A 25,741-nucleotide genomic window follows, 5' to 3' on the forward strand; every position below is an offset into this window, starting at 1 on the left:
ATGGTTGATTTGTCCATCAGCCTTTTTGGTTTAACAATCTTCATTTCTTGCCTTGGACTTGTGGGTAATGTATTTTTAATCATCTCCATACTTCAGATCAAGTTCTCCAGAGTTAAATCCTTTGAGTTGTTTCTTCTGGGACTTGCTTCAGCCAATTTGGAGGAAATTATAATCGTGAACATCTACGATATAATAATTCATCAGACCTCAACTGCCTCAACAACCACTACCGGCACTTTCTCGTGTTATTTTCTGAGGTTCTTGACTGTGTTTGGGGAAATTTCCAGCATCCTCTTCACCATCCTCATCAGCATCTACCGCTATCTGAAGCTAAGAAACGCCAACAAAAGAGTCAACCTGTCAATCTCCCTGGACAGCATCAGGTCGGCCTGGATCGCCAGCGGGGTTTGTGTGTTGCTGTCAATGCTTATGAGTGTCCCTGTTTTTGTTATCAGCCCTCAAGGCTCGGTGGAAAACATCACAAGAAACAACAGCATCTGCCCTCCAGACTTCTTCCAGTGTAGTAAGATTGACTGCCCCATCCTCAACAGAATCTACAAATACCTCTTCATCCTGGTGTGCAACCTGCTGCCTCTCATCATTGTCACGGTAACCAGCATCCTCATCCTCATGGTGCTGCTGAGACAAAGGAGTGTAGTGCAGCCGGTGGAAAGCGTGAGCGGGTCGAATCAGTTCAAACGGAGTACAAAGGTGAAGCTCCAGAGAAGCACCATCGCTGTACTGGCTGCTATGGGACTGTTCCAGGTGGACTGGACTCTCTACCTGATCTTTCATCTGACTTTTAGCCCCACTGACTTTCCTTTCTGGGCTGAAACAGAGTTCTTTATTTCAACCTCATATACATCAATCAGTCCATATGTTTATGGTATTGGGACTAACCTGTTCTCTCTCAGGATCTTATCCAAAAAGTAATTCATATTTTTCTTATTTGGCTTTCTTTCTAATCACCTTTCTGTGTTCAGCACTTAATACTGATTTGTCAAAACCCCATAACATTGGTAATTGATTAAGAATAGCAAGAGTGATGCCAGGGAGAACCAGATCAATGTCATATCAAATCAATGTACAGAAAGAAGTCCAGAACATTTATGAAGTTTATGATTGCACCCCCTTCTGATGACTGTGTGGGAAAAAAAAGTTAGTTTCTGGCAGCATCAGCAAAATACATGGAGGATATTTTCTATAATTACTCTTAATATTTGGAGAGCACAAAACTTTACATTGGTAGTTAATGGCTGAACAGTCACTGGCAGAGAAAAAAAGTCTGGAGGAGGAAAACCATGCAGAACTTAGCGAGGGATGTTAAAACACACAAAGAGCTGAGTGAAAGAGAAACAGACATGAAGCAACCACAAACTGCAACATGGTATGATCTTCTGCAGTGCTAAGGGACTGGCTGAGTGAGAAGAAAATGCCAACATTAAAGTTACAGGATCAAGGACCTTATACTGGTGCTGCTGTTATCTTCAGCATCTGTTAGAGTGTCTAAGGGAAAACTCTAATCATTTGACTTCATTATGACTTAAAATGTTAAGCTCAATGTGATTCATAAAAGTAAAGCAAGATAATGTTTAGACTTTAATTTAATGTTCAGTTTAATGTTAACTTGACCAACAAGTGGACTGTTAAGAACAGCAGTGCCTGGAAGCACTCCGACCGTTAAATCTGAGGGACTATATTTTTAGCTGTATAAATAGATCATTTTTAAATCAATACATTTATCTGTGAATCAACAGTTAGTGTCAACTTGTTTGTATATTTAGTTGGTAGCAAGTTAATGTATAGTAAGCTGGTGGTTATATGGGGTCTAGTCCAACACAACTTTCTGCTCACTGTACTTGGTCTTAACATGATACCGTGCCACTATACATTGAGTTAGTTCAGAGAAACAAACATAACTACATCACTTCTCTTTTATTTTAGTTTTACTCTAGTTTTAAAAGAATATTTGGTAGAAATGTAATTTATTCTAAATTAATTTATGTCTCTAAAATATGTATCTCTAAATTGTTGTATTTGCCTGGTATGACCTGTGTGTTTTATTTTTCTTGTGAAGCACTTGAAATGTGCTCTTTACATATAGTTGTTATTGTAGACCCGAGATTGATGTCTTTTGAACAAGTTAAGTCCCTTTATGAGTAAACAGATTTCAGCTTTTTGTTGTAATTTTAGATCTTAGGTTAAATCTGGTATGAAACTAATCAGTCACACAGTTTGTATTACCTTTGACCTGCATAAGCACAGAGCATGTCATTTTGTTTCTCCCAAAAAAACAAAACGTTTTCTCCTGGAGAATCTCTGTTACACTCTGGCAGTAGGAGGAGGGCAAGCAAACCTTATGCAGAGCAGTGTAACCCAAAATAAACCCTGAAGACGTAACACGTATCTGCTGTTCTCTGATAACTCACATGCTGCCTTGCTTTTCAATGGAATTCTGCACTTAACAACAGTTAAAGCATAAGCATTATTATGCACAGTCATCTTATAAACCCACTTAAAATAAGGATACATTTTGACCACTGTATCATCTTACAATACGAACAAACAGTGACAATTGATCCAGTCAGCTTCCTCTGTTCTGTGCTCCTCTATTGATGTTATGCACATTGATGTTTTGTTGGTGAAATGTGCAGGTGCATGGTGCATTTAGATGTGTCCCTTGGCCCTCCAGTGATAATTAAGACATCCCACTTCCCAACAAGAAAAGTTTCTCATTTTCATGAAAAGCATGGTCCAATTAAACTGTTAAGAAAGAGCAATTTTTCATATAATTCAAAAATAAACATATCTTTATACATTTTTTTACATCAGGAAAGTGCAGTCTGAGGCTAGGCTAAAAACAGCACTAAAAAAAGACTCACTTTCTCCTGTTGAAAGGGAAAGCATTTACATGTCACACATTAGTCATGGTAACCTACTGTGAATAAGATGTATTAAGATAAATCCTGCCCTGATGTGCTTTATAATTTTAAAAACCTGTGAATGTCTAAAATGTTTGAACTTCTCACAGCTCAACAGTATTCATACAACACAATATTGAAGAGTAAATAATTCAACAAGGTATCTCTGATAAACTGCACGGCCATGGCTGCAGTGGGTAGACTTGGTTGTTATTCTTCTCTGTTGTGACATCTTAATTTGCACCTTGAATGAAATCCTAGCAAAATATGAATCACTTTCAAACTACATATCATGTCCACAGCCAAAATTCAGAAGCAGTCCTTCATTAAATCTTTTTTTTATAGTGGTGATGATGGACTAAATATCATGCCTGTCGGTGGTAATTTTAAACCTGGTTTGACAGCTGTGACACAACTCACAGAGGCAATACAAAGCCTGTGCTCTATTCTCTATCTGCACTGTCACTACTGATTTTGTATCACTGACGTCACAATTTGATAGCTTAGTACACTTTGCCGTATAGACTGAAAACTACAGCAGATCCTTTATATGTCTTCAAATTTTAAAGCTGTTTGCACTAATTATATAATGACAAAACAATAAGTATTAATGCATGTGTTACAGGATGAGATTGACAACTTAAAACCACACCCAAGGAGGAATATTTGAGGTTTAAGTGGATGAAAGGGTAAATCATGAGATTTCAATTCATTATTAGGCTTATACTTGCACCTTTCTAATTTCACACCATCTTTTATTATTTGACCAGTGCCTACAATCATTTCACAGTATTTCAGGATTCAGGGTATTTAACTTCATGCTTAAAAAAATATGTATTTTGCCCTCTGAAAAAAAATTCTAGTTACAAGAGAAAGCTTGAGTTTCAATGCAATGTTAAATTAGGTGAAATGAAATGAGAAGTCACTGCCAAGTGTTGCCTCAAGCAAAATGATAATGTACTGCGTCTAAATATATCCAGAGAAGTTCGTGTAAGAGCCCTTATTACGTTCAGGATATCCTCTGATATATTTATATATTGCATATTTAGTCAGTAGTTATCAAATGTGCAGGTTTCGGTATGAAGACAGCGCGAGGTTCTCTCCTGCAGGGAGGGACGGGCTGCAGCCTATCGCCGTAGGACCTCCACGTGCAGCACATAAACTGGGTAGGTTCATGTGGGCTTCTCTCCCACTTCCTTGTTGGCGTGTGGCTCCGCCCTGCTGCTGGTTTAAAAACATGTTATTTTGCTTGTGTGACATCCAAGTATTTCCTCTACTACGGTGAGTTACAGAATCCCATTGTGGTCCTAAAAGGAAGTCATGCTGATTTTTGTTCTGTTTTATGTTAGTCCAGCAAATGGTAAGCCCAAACCTAAAATATTTTAGTATTGAATAATTTTAGCAATTAAACCCAGTGAACAGTCGATTTGTTAACTTATGTGATGCATACTAACCATATTTTGTGACAGGCTAATTTAGACTTCTTATGTAATTAATTAAGCCATACCCTTGCACCCTCCCCTCCCTCCTCTCATCACTAATGCATAACCGTCTTGATATCAATGTGTTCAGTATATGAATGAACAGCTAAAATTGATTCCTTGACCATCTTTAGAAATGTATTAATTTTAAGTTAGTTTGAATGTGTTGTAATCAGTTGTTTGAATTGGATGGGTTTGCTGATTCTTCAAGCACATGACGTTTTGTGGCCATGTAGCCTATGAAAACCCAGCAAGTATCACACATGGTGGCTATCACACAGAGCCAATGTAAGGGAGTTATTGAAACTGGCCAATGTGGCGATACTTCCAGAAGACGTATAGGCTAGTAGAGTTGAACTACCCTCGACAGAGACAAATAAATTGGTTATATATTTTTTGAGCTATGAACAAAAAAATAAGCAATGGTTCGATTGTTTCCTATAATAAATTCTTATTCCCATATGCAATATCTTGGCGTGGATGAAAGGTAACATTAAAGCTCAAACGGACTTAATTCTTCAGCAGGATACTGTCCTCCTGTTCAATGAATTGGGGTTTTTAAACATGAATTTAGTGTAACTACAAGAAAATATAAAGTCACGACCGAACAAACCCTGCAGCAAATTTTGTTGGGACTCTTTTGTGACTGAAAAATCACGTGCAATCGCATTTTGCTGTTGATTTTATTACTACGCAACATTGTTTTATTTTATTTGACCAAATATTATTTGTTGAGACTGCAGCGTCTCGCCGCCATCTTGCAGAAACAAAAGCATTCAACCTTGTCTTTGCAGCGTGTTTAAGAAGATAAGTCATGATGGAGACTATTATAATTAAATACATTTTGATGGGGGTTTATTTTATGCAAATCGTTCGGTGTGTTCAATGCAATAAAGTAACTTTCTATCGGGTACATTTATTATTTTGAGGCCAATGAACACCATGTTGAAAAACTGATCGGATGCGGATTGGCTCTTGGAGTTCTACCGCCATGGTAAAGGTCTGACGTCACGGCCTGAGAGCACGGATGTGTGTGTCTCTGTGTGTGTGTATGTGTGTGTCTGAGAGAGGGAGAGGGAGAGACAAACAGGGGTGGGTGAAGTGTGTATGCGGCTCTGGGAGGGTGAGAATGAATGTGTGACCGATAAAGGTGGAAGAAGTAGGAAATACGGAAGAAAAAGTCCCAGGTCTGTGCAGCAACTTCATTCACACATCTGAAATACTCTCGTGCAAACTTGCGGTGAGAGTTGTCCGGACTGGAGGTGGGAAAAGCGAAAAAAAAAAAACCCACTTCGGGATGTGGACTCCCGCGTCCCTCGCTCTGGCGGCCCGGGAATCACGCGCCATTGAAGGGGGTGATACTGTGCATGCGCTTTGGCTCCACTGAGTGCACGCTCGGGTCGGTCGATTCGAGCACAGTGGCGTGGCTCTTGGCCTCCATTTGCCAGTTTGTGTTTATGTTCGAGGGATTCAACGAGACCCAGACCACGGCCACGACGACGTGCAACAGTTGGAGCTACGTCGGGGATTGTTATGATTATATCGCCAATGATCGGCACGAGACTATTGGACGGATGTTGAAAGGTGAGGCGTCTTTTGAAACCTGCAACTTTTCCAACTTGGTGAGTGGAGGAGCAGGCGGCCTGTATCTCTGCGGTGTGTGAGGAAGAAAGAGCTGCTCTTAGTCAACTTACATTTACGCGTGTCTTTTATTTAATAATGTTCACACGTGGACGGACTTGGATCAGTCTTAGGACGTGGTTTGTAGATGATCTGGTTTTAATATGTCCATAATAACACCTTTAGACGGCAGCAGCATCTGTGTGTTGGTGTGACCGTGTGACAAGGAAATTGATCCGGGGAGGGCAGGGGGAGAAAAGAAAAACTGATAACGTGTGTGTTTATTTAATCTGCAGTCGACGGAGCTTGTTTCATCTTATGTGGAAAAAAATACTCTTTTAATGATATGTCAGGGTTTGATGATTTAATCATACTTAACAGACAGTCTAAGTATTTCAGCCATGTCTGTGGAGTGCTGATATGAGACAGGCTATTGGTCCACCAGATCCCCTTTGTAAAGGCAAAGTCCACTATTTCACTCAGCAATACATTAAGATATTAAACTGTGAAATAATCAAACCTTAGTTTATTGTCTTAATGTTTACAGCAGCAGTCACGTGATAATTTTGATAAGTGCAAATCAGAGAAATGGTAGTGTTTGTTTTGTTTGTTGGCTAGCTATTTTAGAACCTAATAGACCTACACCATCCTGATAAGCTTTTTTAAGTTGCAAGTATAAAAATCCCATTACAATCCCATTATATCTGTTTCTTAATGTGATTCCATACTCAGAATGGAAGCTGTCAAACATGAAGTTAAAAAATATGTCTTTGTAGATCAAGAGATGAAGCAGATTGTTTATATAGTTTGCCATATTGTACATTTTCTCACACAAATCAACAGTTTATCTAAGGACCACACAGTACCAAAAATGATGTAAAATGTTGGATTTATCTTAATACATCTTATTCACAGTAGGTTACCATGGCTAATGTGTGACATGTAAATGCTTTCCCTTTCAACAGGAGAAAGTGAGTCTTTTTTTAGTGCTGTTTTTAGCCTAGCCTCAGACTGCACTTTCCTGATGTAAAAACTGTATAAAGATATGTTTATTTTTGAATTATATGAAAAATTATCCTTTTTTTAACAGTTTAATTGTAAATGTTGAGCCTATCAGTAAAAGCATATTTAGCCTGTTTTTAATAAGGGCCAGTCTTTCCTTAAATTACTAGATAAAATTGAACGTAGGGCTGTCATGATATTAATAGCCAAATAATTTATGAAAACGATAATGTTGCTATATATATGGAAAACTTCAGGCAAGACAGTGTTTGTGCAAAACATAACTTCATGAACTTCACCTATTTAATATCATAATTGCAAATGACTAACTAACATGTCACCATCCGTTTATAAAGATGTTCAGAGTTAAGCTAGGTTCATTCTTATTTGTTGAATGTAAACTGTAGCATATGCCATAGGTCTACGTAGCCTGGCTGGCATGCACTTCCTCAGAATTGTAACTATGCTTCAAAACAACGCACACTCCAAGCCCTCTTATTGGTCTGCTAGATATCATCAGGTTTTTCTGCAGAATATTTCCAGTATTGACATGGCACATACATTTAATCTCCTCCAACATCTTTTGGCATTTTTTTTCTTGCCATAAATGGAGGTATGATTGACTGCTTCTCAAAGTGTATCACCTCCTACATGATACACTCGGGTAGTACTTTCCGAGTCATCAGGCTTTCCTGTGCACAAAAAAGTGGAGAAGGTAGCAGGACTGGAAACTTATGTCAGACTAGCGTGGAAATTGCCCTGACAAATAGAGTTTAGGTGTAGCATTGCACAGCAGCGCAGACACTCCAACGCACAAGTATGTTGCGCTCACAACGGTGTAGAGTCAACACAGATGTAAACCAGGCTTTTTATTTTCTCTCTGTCACCAGCCTTGTATAGGACCTTCTAATAAAATTAAAAGTCACTATTGTCTTCTGCGTGTGACTCTGAGTTACACATTGTCCAAAAACACTCCCTCTTTTTTTACGAAATCCCCCCCAAAATCCCAAACTGGCGTGGTAACTTATTTTGGGTTCAAATACTGTAGAGTATGCGACTTGAGTCTGTGGTAAAGGCTTGCTGGCTAGCTAGCCGGTTACTGAGCCGTCTTCTTCTGCTGTTGCATCTCCCCTCAGTCTTATGGCAAGTGGCAACCACTACAACCCTCCTTTATAAACTAGTGAGTCAAGTATTACTGTATGCTAATTTTTGGCACAATATCAATATTTAAAGTTCTTAAAAAGTCTGTTTTTGTCATGACTGATATATTGGGACAGACAGTAGTACTTTGAATTTAACAGGGGTTTACTCTTGCACACGAGCTCTTCTTTGAATCATCAGATATCTTGATATTGTTGTAATTTCTACATGATCTGCAAAACTTAACATCATTTTTGAACAAGTAGCATCTGATGTTGCAACAACACTCATGCTACAACTAGCAGAGTATTTTGTCAACACCTCTAAGCTCTATGAAATGTTTTTGAAATGTGATGTTCTTTTAAGTATAACTGCACTTTTTTTTTTTGCATGTAGAGCCTTTTGAGTTATTTTTTCTGCCAGTATATGTTCTGCCTAGATGACCTGACATTGCTTTTATTAACTTCTATCAGCATGTTTTGTTTAATTGGGGCTTTTATTTCCAGTGTAACTCAGTTTTGTCAGATTTTGTTGCTCAGGTTTACATAATTAACTCTGTATGTCCTTTGATCATCACCCTACAGAGTAGTTAAATTATTTTTATTCATCTTCTTTCAGATTTCATCTGATGTGTGAAAGCCATTGATGATGACAGCTAAAGACGCTGAACCAAAATCAACGGAGGACCCCCCTGCACCAGTGGAGGAGGAGGAGCAAAGCATGACAGACATTCCCTCCCCAGATCCTCCTCCGACCATCCCTTCTTCTTCACCTCTTGTTCTGACCACTACAGTACCTAATGTCATAACTGAATCAACAATGGAGCCAAAAGCAGTCTCAGTGGCGTCTAACGACTGCAGCACAGCGCTCTCTTCCCCTGTCGAAGCCAGCCCAGCCAAACCTACTGTAACATCACCCTCTATATTTGATGGGACTATAGAAACCAGCCCAGAGACCTCACATATTGCCTCAGCGTCCGACTCCCTTACATCCACAGGGATAGGCCTTGTCAGCATAACAGAAGTGCCTACACTGTCATTGCCTGTTTCGCCAACTACAACATTTGGCAATAGAGATCAGGAGGAAGACTTTCCTAATGTTTTGACCTTCAAAGGAGTAAGCGTCACATTGGAGAATAATAATGTGTGGAAGCAGTTCTTCGGCTGTGGGACAGAGATGATTCTTACCAAACAGGGCCGTCGCATGTTCCCCTACTGCCGATATCGCCTGACTGGTCTGGATCCTGACCGGCTTTACAGCCTGGTGCTATCCATAGTTCCAGCAGCTCCGTATAGGTACCGCTGGCACCAGTTCAAATGGGAGATCACTGGACAAGCAGAGCACCAGACTCAGGGTCTGATCCGTGCATTTGCTCACCATTACTCACCCTGTCGAGGCTCAGACTGGATGGGCAGCTTGGTGTCCTTCTACAAACTCAAACTGACCAATAACCCCCAAGATGATGATGGGCATATAATCCTACACTCCATGCAGCGCTACATTCCAAGGATTCATGTGATACCGGTCCCAGATGGGGATGTGTTCTCTCCAGACAAGCCTGTGGTTATGGGACCAGAGAGCATGACCTTTACCTTTCCCCAAACTGAATTCATGACTGTGACAACTTATCAGAACTTTCGGATCACGCAGTTGAAAATTAATCATAACCCGTTTGCAAAAGGCTTTAGAGAGGATGGGAACAACTCACGCCTACAGCGAGTCACACCGGGGGCTCATCCTGCGGTGCAGTTAGACATCCATTCTACTGTTTTAGTACCTGCTGTAATTAATGAGAATCAAGGGGCTGTGGATCTCAGGTGAGTCTTTTTAATCTAATATTTATGATTTTTTTTTATATGCATATGTCTGCATTTGAATACAACCAGTAGTCTGTGAAATCAAATGCACGCCAGTTCCATATCTGGATTGAACAACAACATCATTTAGAGTGCTACTGCTGGATGAGGGAAAACAGCTTTTAATGCAAGGTGAAAATAGCTGTGATGGGAATTTTACCTGATTTACCTGACCACATTTGGTGGTATTCTGGCTCACATTGTATCTACAGTCTTTGTTGGTGCTGGAACCCCTGCAAAGAGCAACCATGTTGTTATTTTGCAGAGCAGAGATTCTAATATGAAAACATCGAAGAAACACGATTACATGCTACGGTTGAGACTTTTTAAACCATGTAAAAAGTCCATACAGATAACAGTGTAATAACCATTTGTAAATAGGTCTTTACCAAGCGGCAACCTCCGGTCTCAAAATATGAAGCCCGTGCGAAAGTGCTATAAACTGCAATTCATCTAGAATTTGCTTGAGGCTGGCTGCAGAAACACCGGTAACCCCATAGACTCCAATTCAAAAAAGACGATCTTTGCAGCATTACTAAACATGTTTACAGCCTGGTTCAAAAAACAGCTTGGCTCTATGTAGCTAATTTCTCTATCGGAACACACTGTACGGGGGCGAATTTTTTTCTAACACAACGGTTCAGAAGATATTAAGATTATGAGTTTTTGCCCAAATAAGGACATGGCTGACTTGACTCCCGGACAGGAACACATAGCTGGTTGAGTTCCGCATTTCCGATATGGCTGCCGCCGTCAATTGGCTTCAAAACAGCACTCAGGAACAGATGGGTGACGTCACGGACACTACTTCCATTATTTATGCAGTCTATATGTATATATATGGCAGTTTGAAAAGCTTTTCTATATTTGCTTTCATATGTTCGTCACACCTAACATAAATTATATCTAGCATGCTTTCTTGATTTTGATTTAAATCTTAGTGTCTTTCTGCATCCTTGTTTTTGTGATCAGGATCGATCAAGGACGAATTGTCATCAGTTTTGATTGACACCTCATATTTAGTGTCTTGGTGTCCTTTGGAGGGACCAATAAGAGCTTTCTATATCTGCAATATCTGTGGGGGTTATTTCAGCATGTAACATGTTCATGGACTTATGCTCAGAGATAGATGGCCCATAGCCTAATCTCTACATTAAATCTTTTATGATAGTGTTACTGTTCTGTAAGTGAACATGTCTCAATAATGAGATTTGTTTCTGTTTCCAGCATGAAGAATGAAACCGCCCCAGCCCCAGCCCCTGCTCCTGCTCCAGCCCCTGCTCCTGCTCCTGCTCCTGCTCCTGCTCCTGCTCCTGCTCCTGCTCCTGCTCCTGCCCCTGCTCCTGCTCCTGCTCCTGCCCCTGCCCCTGCCCCTGCCCCTGCCCCTGCTCCTGCTCCTGCTCCTGCTGAGCAAGAAACCAGATTGGTTCTGAAGCCTATAATGTCTACCTCCACCAATAAGGATGACCTTTATGTCCCCTGCATAAGGGGAAATCACGCTCTCAGAGAGCTTGTGGTCATTCAAAAGCGTCCACCTGTGGAGGCCAAGGAAGAATCCGAAGATGATGTTACTGTAACCCCAAAGATGCAGAAAGGCTTCAGGTTTAATCACAAAGCAATATCCAGGACTTCCTCTTTCAAAACTTCTACCCCGGGATCGTCACTTGGGTACCACAAGCGGAGGAAGAAGATCAAAAAACGCTGGGCTAATTCCCGGGGAAGATTGTGGAAAGCTGCAGCTGCCTCCCCCACGGTCGTCCACAGCCCGTCATTAACTGTCGCTATGCAACCAGAGCTTGATGATGTAGAAGGGCTGCTGTTTGTGTCATTCACCTCAAAGGTAATACACCACACATTACTGAAAATAATGCCCCTCACTTATCTACATGACACCCAGAGATTTATTTTACTGCGGCGTGGCACCTCCTAATATCTATGAGAGTTTTCACTGATTCTACTCTGACTGTCATGATGGTGTTTTTGTTTGCAAACAACAATTTAAGAAGCAAAGTTTTCTAAAGCTTTTACATTTCTCTACTTGACAGGAAGCTCTTGATGTTCATGTTGGGGACAAGCCAACAAATAAGTCATCATTTGCATCCTCAGTAACCAAAACAACTGTGAAGGAGTGGAGGCACACCGGTAAGCATGAGCCCTCAGAGTTAGGATAACACATGACACTACGGGACTTACAATTAAGAAATATGAGTGTAAAAAATAGCTGCTGCAAAACTGAATGTGCAAAAATATCCTTCAAGTGATGATAGTATCCAAAGGTCATATTGCACTTGTGCTCTTTTCTACGGGTGTGTATGCAGCTGAATACATGTGCTGATGAGATGAATGTTGAGTGACATTTTCTGGATAACTTCAGGATGGTCAGGCTCTGATGTTTCAAAGAACTTGCCATTCACACATTCACGTCTCAGGGAGAGATTATCTGTATCAGAGAAGCTCTCACAACTTAAAGCATTCTTAAAAATGTGGCTGTGTAGGGTCACACATGCAGCCCACCAGATAAAATTGGGATCTTTTTAGGAGATTGGTGTGTTTGTGAAAGAGTCTTTCTTCTTTTCAGAGATGCAGAGTCAATGTTGTGACGTAAAGTACAATGACTATAAAGGCTATACTGTTGCGACTGAGCTAGTAGTAGCGCTGCTTGCACATTATCCTGATGTGCTTACATACTGCCATTATCAAAGCTGGTTATCTATGCCCCTTTAACACATCCTCTGCATAGTTCACTGAGGCTTAATGGTGGGGCAATGTCTTTTCACCTCTGATCCTTTCTGAAAGGTAGTAACAGAGGTGTAATGGGGGTAGATGGTGGCGTAATGTTGGGGCCAGAAGCATGGAACAGCCCTGTGTGTGTGTGTCTGTGTGCACAATTTGTAATCCCACATTGGGTCGCCAATATTATGCCATTTCGGGGTACGACGTGTAGTGATGTTGGAGCTTTGTTGTGGCGCTGTTGCTGAGTTGCAGTGTGTAAGAGGCTAAAGAGTTTTTTGTTATATAATTTATTTTTTATTGAAATTTAGCATTAAACATTACCATGGTATATACATCATCTCTGCATTCTCCACATAAGCTTTAAATTTTTTATTTCAAAATCACATATATACCAACAGAATTAAATAACATAACAGAAACTAAAAGGAAACACTTTGAAATCAGATTTTGGCATGCCTGAAAAGCCCTCTTTGTCAGTCCTCCTCAGAACAGTCTGTTTTCCCTCTGACCACGCCCCCTCAGGAAGTGGATGTGGCCTCGGCTCTCCGGCACGTTGATCTAATGTTTACATGTTGGCTGAATATACACGGCTGCTCACAGATAGCGTTACTTCAACCCTCTGAATCTGATCCAGAATCTGATCCTGACAGAGAGGCGCCTGTAGCAGGACCTTTCTGAACCACTGGTCACAGATTTAGTGTTTCTTGTTGTTTTATTTATCAGTATGTCGACGTGTGTCTTGGTACACAGCTACGAACATGTAGTTATGTGGCTATGCTAACTAGCGCTAGCACTTATCCATGATAAATAAAAATCATCCACTAGATCTTCAAATCTGCAGACGTGGGGAGTAAAACCGACCTCTACCAGAAAGGCAGCAGGACCTTTCTGAAGGATTGGTCACAGATTTAGTGTTTCTTGTTGTTTTATTTGTCAGTATGTCGACGTGTGTCTTGGTACACAGCTACAGCTACAGCTATGAACATGTAGCTATGTGGCTATGCTAATTAGCGCTAGCACTTTTCCATGACAAATAAAAATCATCCACTAGATCTTCAAATCTGCAGACGTGGGGAGTAAAACCGACCTTTGTGTTTATTAAGACAGCCTACAACTAGCATGCCTCCCTCCTAAGCTCCTTGTTAGCACACGTGTGCAGGTAATGAAAAACAGAGGAGGGGTTGAGTTGTATTTTATACAGTCTATGGGCTGAACAAGCTCCGAGCTCTGACTCCGTGACAGACCGGATATTGTTGTTACGTAACAAAAACACGGAAGTCCGAAACGGCTCGTTTCACACACATTTATAGAAAGGTGTAGAAATCAGAACAGGGGCAGAATGGATTTTTTTAATTCTCGGGGGGTTTGTAGACATGCCAGGGAAACATATTTCAGGTAGAGAACCATTAAAAAGTCCATTTTGCATGATATGTCACCTTTAAAATATACTATAAAGCTAATAAGCAGTGAAATAAAATGTGGTCTGTGGAGGATTACAAAATTAACCCATTTCCTCCAGTTAGCAGTGAACTGATCTGACCTGTGATTAACAAGTGCTGTAGTCTTTTCCATGTCTTAAATGTCCATTGTAATGTCCATCCATCCATTTAGAGTTGGGCTCTCCTGTGTCAACCATTTCCTGGTTAGCGCCTTTTTAGCCGCAACCAGCAGAATGTTCATTAGATAAGATATTTGTCTTTTATCAACCAATCTTGTAGTATAATCCCCCAAAAACAACATCTTGATCTCAAGAGGCAGCACATCTTCAAAAATATCTTGTAGGGCATTGTGTACATCTCTCCAATAGTCATTGATAACAGGGCAGTCCCACATAACGTGGTAGTGGTTTGCATTTTGGCTACTGCAGTTCCTTCAACATGTGGGGGGATTTCCATCATAGTGGGATTTCTTTGAGGGTGATATAAAATATATTATCAGGCTTTTCCAGCTGTATTCCCTCCATATTTGCGAACTACTACACTTCCAGTGGTATTCCCACATTTTTGTTAATTCTTCCGAGGCTAAAGAGTTTAAAGTGACACAGCTTTTTTAAAGTCCTTTTACTGGCTTGAATCACCAGGTCTGTTTGTTTGACAGGGTGGGACACTCCTGTGGATTATTCAGCTGCATGTAAAAACTATAGACACATTTTGAGACGCTCTAAAGTTTTCAGCCTTTTATGCTGTTGATCCTGCATTTCTCTGTGTTCTATGATAATAAAGCTGGCAATGCAGTATACTCTGCTTACAAAGTGTTGTATCTATTCAAATCAATAGTCACCAAAACAATTCTCCAACATGAACTCTGTGGTGTTTCAGCTGAGGAGACTGCAGAGACAGATGAAGAGAAGATAACCCGCTTGGAGGCCGTTCTGCTTAAGGACCTCAGAGGGTTCAAACACGGACAGGTGATCCATCCTGTGCTGCAGGAGGGTGAGTTCACACAAACACAACAAATCATCCCCAGAGCTGAGTTGTCTTTTTTTTGTCACACATAGTTTGTTCCTCTGACTCCTTTATGTCACCTTCCTAGTGGGCTTGAAGCTGACCTCCCTTGACCAAAACCATTCCATTGACCTGCAGTATCTGGGGGTTGTTTTGCCGCTGCCTCCCCCAAAACTACCAGAAAAAGAAGAAGCTACAGCTCCTGGTGGTAAGTTGAACTAATCATTGAAAGATTGAACATGCATGTTGGGGGTACACGTTTGTCCTTGGCATTTAATCGGCTCTGCTGGAATCTTCAATGTGTGGCTGCATGTAAATCAGGATTGAGACTTCAGTTAACATATAGATATAGGTATATTGTGCTTCTCACTGTGTGCCATTAGAAGCGGGTGATAAAGGCCAGGTGTAATGATATGCTTCTATAAGAGTGAAATAAATGAGGCTGAATGATATTTACCTCTTCCTGCAAGCCTTCTCTGTAGTTCGTCTGTCAGCTCAGATTAGAGGGCAGTATGATCCTGAGATTCAGGAGATAAGATAAATACAGAAAAGGTTTTATAGGCAGTTAATATTGTCTCGTACTATTTGTGAATCAGTCTGCTTTTTGCTCTCACCATCATCGTCATCCAAAAGGCCAAGTGAGTTTTGCACCATATAGTCTCTAAATAACTGTCTCTTTGGTTCTTCAAAAACATGGAGATAGGTTTCATTTCTCTAAAGCACCAGTTACTGAATGTGTTTTTCTTTTGCAGAAGAAGGGTTACCCTTCATCTCACGGACTGGAAAGACAAACGACATGACCAAAATAAAAGGATGGAGAAACAAATTCATCAAAAAGAATAAAGAAACCTCCTCTAACTGTGATGGTAAGCTGTAGCAGCAGTGTCTCAGTGATCATCCATTAGTTGTCATTGTAATTAAGTTAACATCAGCAGTACAAAAGTATCTGTCTGTTCTTGTGTCTGATTAACTGTTCTTCACTGATGGATTAATGTCTCTTTATTCTTCCTCCCCTAAAGGATCTCAAAAGAACCTGTCTGCGTTCTGCAGCAACATGCTGGATGAGTACTTGGAGAGTGAAGCTCAGTACATCAGTGAGCGTGCTGCTGCTTTCTCCACAAACCCTGAAAGCTCAGTGTCTTACCAGCTACCTGCTAAGAGCTCCAGCTACGTGAAGACCCTGGACAGCGTACTCAAAAATCGAAGCACTACTTCCAAACTTCCTGAGGTGGCCCACAGACCTGGCCTCTTTTCCCAGGCTCCTCTCCTGGCCAGCCCTGCCTCCTCTGTACAAGCTAACGCTCCGTCCACACAGCAGTCTGCATCTATGCAGGAGCAGCCAGGAGCTGACATGAAGAGGTAAGGGTGTTTTTGTTTGTTAGCTGTTGACAATTCGTTGGTACGTCATCGTGCTTGTTTTTATTGCTGAGAGTGGAGTTATTGAGGAGTCAACCATATCTTACTATCTATGCTGAGTGTTACTCATGGTGAGCCACCTTGGGTTCCCCATGACAAAATATCAAAGTGAACCCCTCCTCTAGGATTGCACATGTTCTTAGAGTTTTTATGGCCCTGTCTATCATAGGAAGTTAGAATTTCCCCAACTTTTCTCGCCAATACAGCACTTGGGCAGTTACAGTTGAATAAAATAAACAAAGCAAAATGGCAGCAGCTGATGCAGCACCTACATTAATACTTCAGCAGACCTGGAGGATTTCGCCCTCAGTGCAATAAAGAAAAAGAGAAAAGCCTGGAAGATTTGAAAAGTGGACTTTGAGTATCATAAGAGCACGAGCAGTGTGAGTGTTTGTAAAGGCATGCTGGATGTCTCTTACAAGCTTCAAATCACCTTAGAGTGTCAGTCAGTTCGACAGTCCAAGTTAAAGCCACACTGTGATTTATTTCAAATCTTCATCTTCACATTGCTTTAACGTACAACCACTTATCTAAATCTACAGATGTTTCTATTACTGTAGTTTAAGACATGGAAGCGGCACATCTCCACATGTGAGAAGAATCTTGCACATTAGTGTTTAACATGATTAGTCATGGCTGTAACTATGATGCCATGATTCACGTTGAAGTTTTTAGTATTTAAAGTTATTAATTTAATAATCGGCCACATAATGGGTTATATGTTATGCATTTATTTGCAGTTGTCAATGAAATACAATATTTATGATGTGGGGAAACACATTCTGAAACTGCTCATTGTCATAAACTATTATAAGATAAGTTTTCCACTTGGTTTTGTCATGGCTCATACTGTTTCACAGTTTCACTTGCTTTTCTGTCACTAAATATTGGTTTAAAGGGTATCGCTGTGCGGTTTGTACTTTTATCTGCAGGTTTTGCCCTCACTGCAGAAACAACTTGAGAATGTTTTCTTAAAGGTTGAGTTTGACAGTGATGTTCTTGCTCAGTTAGAAAGTTGTAAAATCAGAGTCCATTCATTGTTTTTAACTTTGTAGACGGCTCTTTAAAAGCAGCACTTGATCTGAGCTTGTTTGAAGGTCAAAATGGTTTTGAGTTCTTCTTCTTTTTCTTCCCTTTATAAAAACTCTTCATTGATCCTGTTGTGGTTTTTATGAAGAAGCCGGAGACAGGCGGCGATGACAGTCAGACCTCCAGGCTACACTAAGAGCCAGCTCAAACTGATGGAGCTGGAGCGCTGTGTCTTAAATGAGGCTCCATACAGAACACTACTGACTCCAGACAGGCTGTCTGTGGCTATGTCTGCCATCCTCACCAAACAGGTATGCAACACTCTGTACACTTCACTGATATCAATGAGGATGTTTTTCAGTCACATTTTACATTTTCCCTTTCCTTTCTCTTAACCAGATGCTGCCCAGTCAGCTCAAGGGGTCTGAGTATCCCCACTCTAAAGGTGAGGGACATGAATGTGGTCAGGACTTCTGCAGACTGGGCTGCATTTGTTCCAGTCTGCAGCATCTGAACAGAGGTCCCCTCCACTGCCGCCGACCTGAGTGCATGTTTAACTGTGCCTGCTTCAAAAGTAAGATCACCAAGCAGATGACCAGAGAGGAGAGTCAACAGAACAATCCTGTTTCAGGTAAGAGCAGCGTTCTTGAAGCAGCTTTGTTACTTGACATAATTAACGGTCCGTGCAGTTTGTTATTTAGAGAACAACTCTTGTGTATAGTTTTTTTAAGCCTCTGTTTTCTTACTCAGTTTGTTCACACATTTATCTACAACACATAAGTGTTAATGAGTTGTTTTGATCTCTCCTTAGCTGTGGCTGATATAGAATATGTGGTCCAGCATTGCCCGGGCCCCAATGCTAAAAAACTGTGGAACCGCAACATTTTTGACCAGGAGTCAGATCCAATCATCGCCCCAAAAATGGCTCCCATGCAGACGGCCTCCACTAAAGTCCAAAAGCGCAACAGTGTGCCTCGTCCAATACAACCGGTAAACAACATTTCTCTGCATTTGGATTCAGTTAAGACTTTACGCATCTTTGTAGGACAGCTATTTGATCAATGCTGTATACTCAGACAGGTATGTGATAATTCCAACCTGTAAAGTTGAAATTTTAGGACTGTTAATTAGGGTTGCAAAATTCTGGGAATTTTCAAAGTTGTAAACTTTTCATGGGAATAAACGGGAATAAACCAGGAATTTTACTAAATTGAAGATTGGCTCTTAATAGGGAACTTAAATATAGTTGGGAAAATATTTTTTAGCATCATCCTGACTAAAACAACCAGATTTCATGCAAGTACAGTTAAATATCTATACTATTCCTCAATCACATGCACATAGCACCCTGCTTGCTGCAGGGCTATTGAGACCACGCCCCCTACATGCACTTTTCATTTAACATTTTGAATGGGACTTTGTTGGGATTGCATTTTTGTTAGTTTTTGAATGGGTGGGGTCAGGGGGGTGAGTAATATTTAACTCAACTTTCACGTTTTTGGACTTCAATGAAAAAAATGATTGTCCAATAAAATATTTAACACTTGATAAAGTTCTACTTACAAACAAATTAGTTTTAATCGTATTATTTTGGATGGATGTCTACTTATAACAAAACAAATATTTATGCTTGGATATGATACCTTTCCATTAAATTACCCTCAATTCCCATAATTTCCAATTTGGAATATTTCCAAAATTTACCGGAAATGTTCCACCACTTTGCAACCCTACTTTTAATATCCATGAGGATGATGGTTGGTGTTCAGCTTGAACTCAACCTGCTGGATTTAAAAGGACGGCAGGGAGCCGTCTTCTCTGTTAGTGTTCATTTGTCATGCTCACAATGTACCCTTAAGTAATGTGAGACATGTCCATTAGCAGACTGATAACAACACAGATGTGTTGAAGGGTCTAAGTATGAGGGCGTTTTGATGGATGTTGTGTTTTAGTATATTGCAGTTACAATTACAAAGGACGCTGTCCTCTATTATGTCATTGAAGGCTGTAACTCAGTTATTAATTCCTCATTGGAAGGTAGTTGAACCTGTTTGACAATAGTTATACTACATCTACAGTGTCTTTTTCCTTGTTTAAAACATTGATAACAATCCTGATTGCAGATAAGAGAAGAGGATAAGGATCCAGTGTATAAATACTTGGAGAGCAAGATGACATGTGCTCGTGTAAGAGAGTTTAACAGCAAGCCTCCCCCTGAAGTCCCTGAGCCCACAACACCTGATACTTCTTCATCAAGTACCACAGAAAAAGCCCAGGAGACAAGCACAGATAGTCTGCTGAAAAAGTGCCTCAAATCTCTTTTGGATTTTAAAGAAGCAGGTAAGGAACCAACAAAGAAGCAGTACGTTCACAATGAAGTTTGAGCAGCATGTAGAAATGTAAACTTCAATCTTTTTCTATAAATATTCTTCGTTATGTCTCCACAACAGGAAAGACTTCTCAGGGATCAGAGTCCAATGAGGCAGGAGCGCAAAAGAAAATTGAGATCCAGTCAGCATGTCTGTGGGATAAAGATCGGAAAAGAATCCTTGAAGTTTTGTATCGACGCATGACTCAAAATCGGCTGTCTCGTCACTTCTGGATCGGACCTTACAGCATCCGCCCAATCACCAAGATCTCCATACAGAAGCCGAGTGGCTCCGTCATCACATACAGGGTGAGAGTCAGAAGAGCGATGCATCCATGTGGCAGTAAAAAACGATGGAAGCTCACAGACTGTTATTTATTTTAAGCCTTCAGTCATTGTTCACATGTTTATCATTTTACATTATCTCCTGCTCTGATCTCATTTCTAATAGGTTCACATCAGTAGACCATCAGAAGCCAGCGATTATGAGGAAGAGGAATCTGATGACAGTGATGAGGAGAATTATGCCAATAAAAGTCTTTCGGGGAACAGCGATGCAGAACTGGAAGATAGCAAAGTTGGAGTGGTTCCCTTCCTCAGTGGAGTGACACCAGCAGGCAGACTGAGAGCCAGGACCAAACCGGTTGGCTGTCAAGCAAATGGACTCATACAGGTCAGGCTCACGGAAATGTCATGTATCTGTAACTCTGTAGTTTAACCTGAATGATGTGTTATGAAGATAGATTAACACAGAATTATGTTAAGTCCAAAGTTTTTAAATCATGAGGTTTGCTCTCTTTTAACCTTGCTAAGTTAGCATGGTTTCTACTGAAAACGTAACCTGCTACAGAGGATATGTTCAGAGACCTCCTAAAGAGCACTGAGGCCTATGAATACAGCCTGTGTTGAAAGTCAAGGTTGATGTCCAAGTTGATCATCAATGTGATTAATATCCCACCTTCATATTTCATTCTTTACAGGTGAACGGCAAATCCTACAACCAAGCCAGACTGGTGCTCGGGAACATGGGAGCTCTACACCCCGCCAATCGCCTGGCAGCATACATCACAGGCCGCTTGCACACACCCGCTGGTGTTTCTATAACAAGCTCTCAGAGATCAGACCCTGCAGCAATAATCAGTCCCCTCGGAGGCCTGCGCATAAAGACATCAGGCACAGTGGTCCCTCCAATTATTGCTGCGAGCAAAACCACTGATCTGAAGGCTCCAGTGCAGCTACCAGGTACAAATGTTTGTCACACCCCTGCATGAACACACTTTGTTTGAGGGAAAATTACCAACTTAAAGCTGGGGTTGGTAGTCAGATTTAGATACACTTTTTGTTATAATGGTTAAAATGATCTTTATGTCCCGATGGCAATCAATACATAATGTATTCTTAAAAAAGAGCTGCTATCTACAGCTGGACTAAACCTAGGAAAACACCAACCAATCACCGCCTTTAAGATCTAATTTATGAAACCAATCAAATCCCGTCCTACCGTTCTGCCCGCCTCCTGTGCCTATGTTTCCCAGGCGTGCACTCCCTGTCCCCTGCCTCTATTTGCTGCCCCTCTTGCTCGTCCTCGGGCCTGTCCCCTCTGACCCGATGAGGTACCTTGCTCAGGACTGTAGTCAGGATCAGAGTCTAAAAATCACTCACCAAGGGGGCTATGACAAGCACAAACATTAATGACATTTAGTAAGTCCTACAGAAAATTTAGAGGTATTATAGCTTTTCTCCTGATATGGTGCCACCGGTACAACTGGATAATGCTAGCATGACAGTTCTGAGTGCTAACAATAGCCATGCTTGTTTGTGTTTTGAACTTTCACTATGATAATGTTTTGGTGTTTTCTTACCTCTGAGTGAGACATGAGTTGATGTAGTGCAAAACACAAACGATGTGCTGAGGACCGGTTTTGAATCAGTCGTGATCATATGGTCGCGAATTAGCGGCTCTCATGCGTGTGAGCGGGGGCGTTGTTGAGGGGAGGAGGGGGAGGGGTTAGACGGAGTCCTGAGGAAATACTACATTCAAATATATGCTAGTTTTCCGTGACTACCAACCCTAGCTTTAAGAGCCCTCCAAACCAGACACACCTGCAGCTACTGCAGGGAATAGACCCGACTCATCCTGAATGTACTTCATATAAATCTAGTTACCAATAGATAAACAAGGAGTGTCAATTTTTGTATGACTCCTCAGGATTGTAGGGAGGACATAAATGGATGCACACAGACTTATCTCTATCTGTTTGTTATATGTAAGACTTGGAATCTCTAAGGCTCCTTGTACGTAAGTACTAAGAAAAAAGAAGTGATACAATTGAATACATGCTTTGTAAAGCTTTGATTATAGCCCCAAAATATATAAACACATAATAAAAGGTTATAATTTGATCTTTTCTATTTAAAGTAGGTTGATTGGTCGCAGATGTTCATTGGTGTTTACTGTGTACAAGAGCATTAATTATGGGAATATTCAGAAACATGGCAGCAAATCATAACTGTTAGCTAGGCCGGGAGTTGAACCCACGACCAATAGCCTCCTTATATGGGGCGAGCTTAGACCACTAGGTCAACGGTGCCCCAAAGATGACATCTTTTTCAATATCTTAAAATCAAGCAGTTATCTTTCATTCTCTCATTGTCCCATACATTTTTATTCAGCTAATCTCCCCCAGCCAGAAGAGAAGAGAAAAGAATCCATCACCTCGCCGAAACATTCACCAAACTCGTCCTCCAGCAACCCGATCCAGAGTTTCATGGAAAAGCAGCTCAACTCAGTCAGCCTGTTCCAGAGTATCTCTGCGTCCTCGCCTGTCTCTCTCACTGTCTCACCATCACTGAAAACCCCCAGCTTCTTAGCACAGAGTGGGACACGCTCATTCAGAATCTGCCCTCCAGCTGACAAAGGGACTGAGGGCAAAACCCAACCTGGAGTCCCCCTGCCTGGGGGGTTCACCCTCATTCAGCTCCCCAAGCCTAAAAGAGATGGAGCTGCAGTGAAGCCTCAACCTGTCAGCACTACAAACAAGGCTGCTGCACCTGTTCCAGATGTGAAGTGGCTTGACATCTTTGCTCGAGCCAGGGAGATCATCAAATCCGCCCAGCCTGGAGCCTTCACAAAGCAGATGTTTGATGAGAAGATGCGATCAGCTGAGAATGAGAAAGTCAGAGCCTGGAAGATGGAGTCAAATCTCGATCTCTTTCCTGATGAATTGAGCTCCGACTTCTCCGACTTTGATGTAGAGGGTGATGAGGATGATGAAGATGTAAGTTTGAGGCAGAAGAAATGTTTATCACGTGTTTGAATTCAGTTTTAAATGCTAAAACAGTGCACCAGACTAATGACTGCATGACTAATTCTGTGTTCAAATTGAATTAGGAGGAACTGGTGGACATAGAGACGGTAGAGGAAGCAAAACAAGGGCTGGCAATCGCTAAAATGAAAGAAGTTGTGCGCATGGCATTACAGGACTCAAGGTAATGAATGTTTTTTTTACACCGAAGGTTGTACAGCAAATACATTTGTGTGCATTTTCTCTTTGACATTTTTTCATTCTCTCCACCTTCAGAGATTCCAGCGAGGGTTTTGGATTAATTAGCGAACTGGCCAAGGTACAGTCTCTGTCGCTGGTTTTATATCATACAGTCTGTTTAGAGTACATAGCTGTGTCAGTTTTATTCATGTTTGATTTTGTATCATCTCCTCTGTCTCTCCATTCCAGACACAATTAGAGGATAAAATTGATGCTATGTCTAAGAATACGAACAGGCAAATCAAACACACTGTGCTAGAGAGACGGAGACGCCTTGAGCTGCGGGATCTCTTCGACAAACTTCAGAGTGTTCTCCAGAGTGACCCCAAAGCCCCCAGGTCGCGCCACCTCTCACTGGTCAGTTCAAACATCCTCATCAGTGACAATTTTTCCTTATTTGTCAGGATTGTCCACGACAGAATAAAGCCACCTAGAAAATTAGGATTCAAGTTAATATTGTTGATTCACCACTTTTTGGCTCCACTCACAAAATCTGTCATTTTCATTCATTCATTCATTCATTCATTCATTCATTCATTCATTCATTCATCAGCTTATTTGACAGAGAAAATACATGTAGGCATTGTTGCATCTAATTTAAGTGCAACTGATGCAGTGTTGCTTGTTGGCTAGCTTGTGGTCCTTGTCCCTGGTTAGTCTATTGGGAAAGGTATTTCATATTTAGGTGTTTATGTTTAAATCACTGAATGTAAATGCGTGGTTTAAATGCACTCTGCTGGTTTCTAGATTGAACATTTGTAAAATGGGTCATTGACATGACGTGCATATTTTTGCGTCTAAATCCATTATTTTCTTTTGAAATCATTTGTTATTTTTAAGACATACATCAATTGATTCTATAAAACCTGCTTATTTTGAATACAATTTCAGTACATTCAAATATTGAGATTTATTTTATTTTTAAGTATCTCTAACCCTGAAAATGTCAGGTGGCGCAACCGTCCGAGCAAGTGAATTGACTTAAAACGCTATAAACAATGTATTTTAATAATAATAAAATCAAATTAAAACACCATGGTATGATCTTACATATAAGAGTTTTGAAATAAACGTAATGTTATAAATATCAATAGTTTAAAGGCACCTAAGGTTATTTAAAAACTTTTGTCCAGCAATTTGCATGTTCTGAAATGTCAGGGTGGCACCACCGTACTCATGGAGCTTTTATTTTGAAAGTAAGTATTTATAATGGACTTCAACATATTAAATAATTCAGAGGACCCTACTAATTGTCATGGCTGAGTTAAAAGGTTTGTAGATGTCTCTTAAATAATAATAGAAAAGCTTTTATCAACTTATAGGTGGACGGTAACACTTTCCATGTCAGGTGGTACAACCAACCTAAAACTGTAAAAATTATATTTTATACCTGGCCAATAGAATGCAAAAATCCTCATACATTGTAAATAAAAAATATACTTACAAAATACAAATGTGTAAAGCACTGTAACCACTCTAAGGGATACTTCCTAAAACTTTCAGTTAGAATAAATGATAGGTAAGTACATATATTTTGACAAATATCTGGTTGCGCCACCTGAAATTTTTGGGTGTTCAAGTTAAGAAAAGGGTAAAAAAAACCAACTATATAAACACTTAAAGAAATGTAATGAGTTCAAACAAGCCTTGTTTAAACACATTATTCCAGACACAAAAATATGCGTTCCAACCATTCTGGAAATACTCATTTGTCAATGACGCTAATACAGTGAAAAAACATTCTTAAATGTGCATCAATGGTCACGTCAAACATTCTTTGTTGAAATCACATGGATGATGAAATACATGGAGCAGATTTGTGAACGGCTGCCCACACAAACTGTTTTGCAGATGCATAATTTCCTTGCCTCACTATGTTCTCCATACTGACTCAATAATCTACTCTTACTCACCATCTCCACTCTGTCTTTTCTGTTCTGTGATGATCACAGGCTGTCGAAGAAATCCAAAACCTGGTTGAGACTTCCAAAAGTCTGGAGGAGCAGAAACGTGAGCTGGTGCAGAAGCAGTCACTCTACATGAAGGAGCTCTCTACTTTGTCTGGTGTGTACTGTTTGTGTTGTTACATACTCAACTTAGTCTCAATTAGTCTTGGTTTTGATTTTTATTATTATTTTTGGTTTTTTTTTGCACTTATTGTGTTAAACTGTTTTTATGGCTTGACT

General features: G+C 40.5%; 2 protein-coding genes across 4 annotated transcripts in view; both read left to right on the forward strand.

The window, feature by feature from the left end:
- LOC117824592 (2-oxoglutarate receptor 1) lies at positions 1-5,239 on the forward strand. The gene is made up of 2 exons (XM_034700126.1): positions 1-902; positions 5,146-5,239. Exons 1-2 carry the CDS (start codon positions 1-3, stop codon positions 5,237-5,239), a joined length of 996 nt encoding a protein of 331 aa, XP_034556017.1.
- Positions 4,107-25,741, forward strand: part of magl (MAX dimerization protein MGA-like) — a 23,944-nt gene continuing 2,309 nt past the window's right edge. Inside the window, exons 1-20 of one of the 3 annotated variants that reach the window (XM_034699480.1) lie at positions 4,107-4,202; positions 8,783-9,981; positions 11,248-11,860; positions 12,066-12,162; positions 15,072-15,185; positions 15,286-15,405; positions 15,950-16,063; positions 16,217-16,556; positions 17,791-17,953; positions 18,042-18,273; positions 18,454-18,632; positions 19,766-19,982; positions 20,093-20,319; positions 20,462-20,683; positions 20,991-21,252; positions 22,684-23,288; positions 23,402-23,499; positions 23,592-23,634; positions 23,745-23,912; positions 25,508-25,619. In XM_034699480.1, the coding sequence (XP_034555371.1) occupies positions 8,810-9,981; positions 11,248-11,860; positions 12,066-12,162; positions 15,072-15,185; positions 15,286-15,405; positions 15,950-16,063; positions 16,217-16,556; positions 17,791-17,953; positions 18,042-18,273; positions 18,454-18,632; positions 19,766-19,982; positions 20,093-20,319; positions 20,462-20,683; positions 20,991-21,252; positions 22,684-23,288; positions 23,402-23,499; positions 23,592-23,634; positions 23,745-23,912; positions 25,508-25,619 (5,098 nt within the window). In that variant the 5' untranslated portion in view covers positions 4,107-4,202; positions 8,783-8,809. Of the gene's footprint in view, positions 4,203-5,425; positions 5,987-8,782; positions 9,982-11,247; positions 11,861-12,065; positions 12,163-15,071; positions 15,186-15,285; positions 15,406-15,949; positions 16,064-16,216; positions 16,557-17,790; positions 17,954-18,041; positions 18,274-18,453; positions 18,633-19,765; positions 19,983-20,092; positions 20,320-20,461; positions 20,684-20,990; positions 21,253-22,683; positions 23,289-23,401; positions 23,500-23,591; positions 23,635-23,744; positions 23,913-25,507; positions 25,620-25,741 lie in introns of those variants that run through there. The other 2 variants (XM_034699478.1, XM_034699479.1) reach the window with 2 other exon arrangements.

This window comes from Notolabrus celidotus, chromosome 13 (assembly GCF_009762535.1).
Source record: "Notolabrus celidotus isolate fNotCel1 chromosome 13, fNotCel1.pri, whole genome shotgun sequence".
NCBI lineage: Eukaryota > Metazoa > Chordata > Actinopteri > Labriformes > Labridae > Notolabrus > Notolabrus celidotus.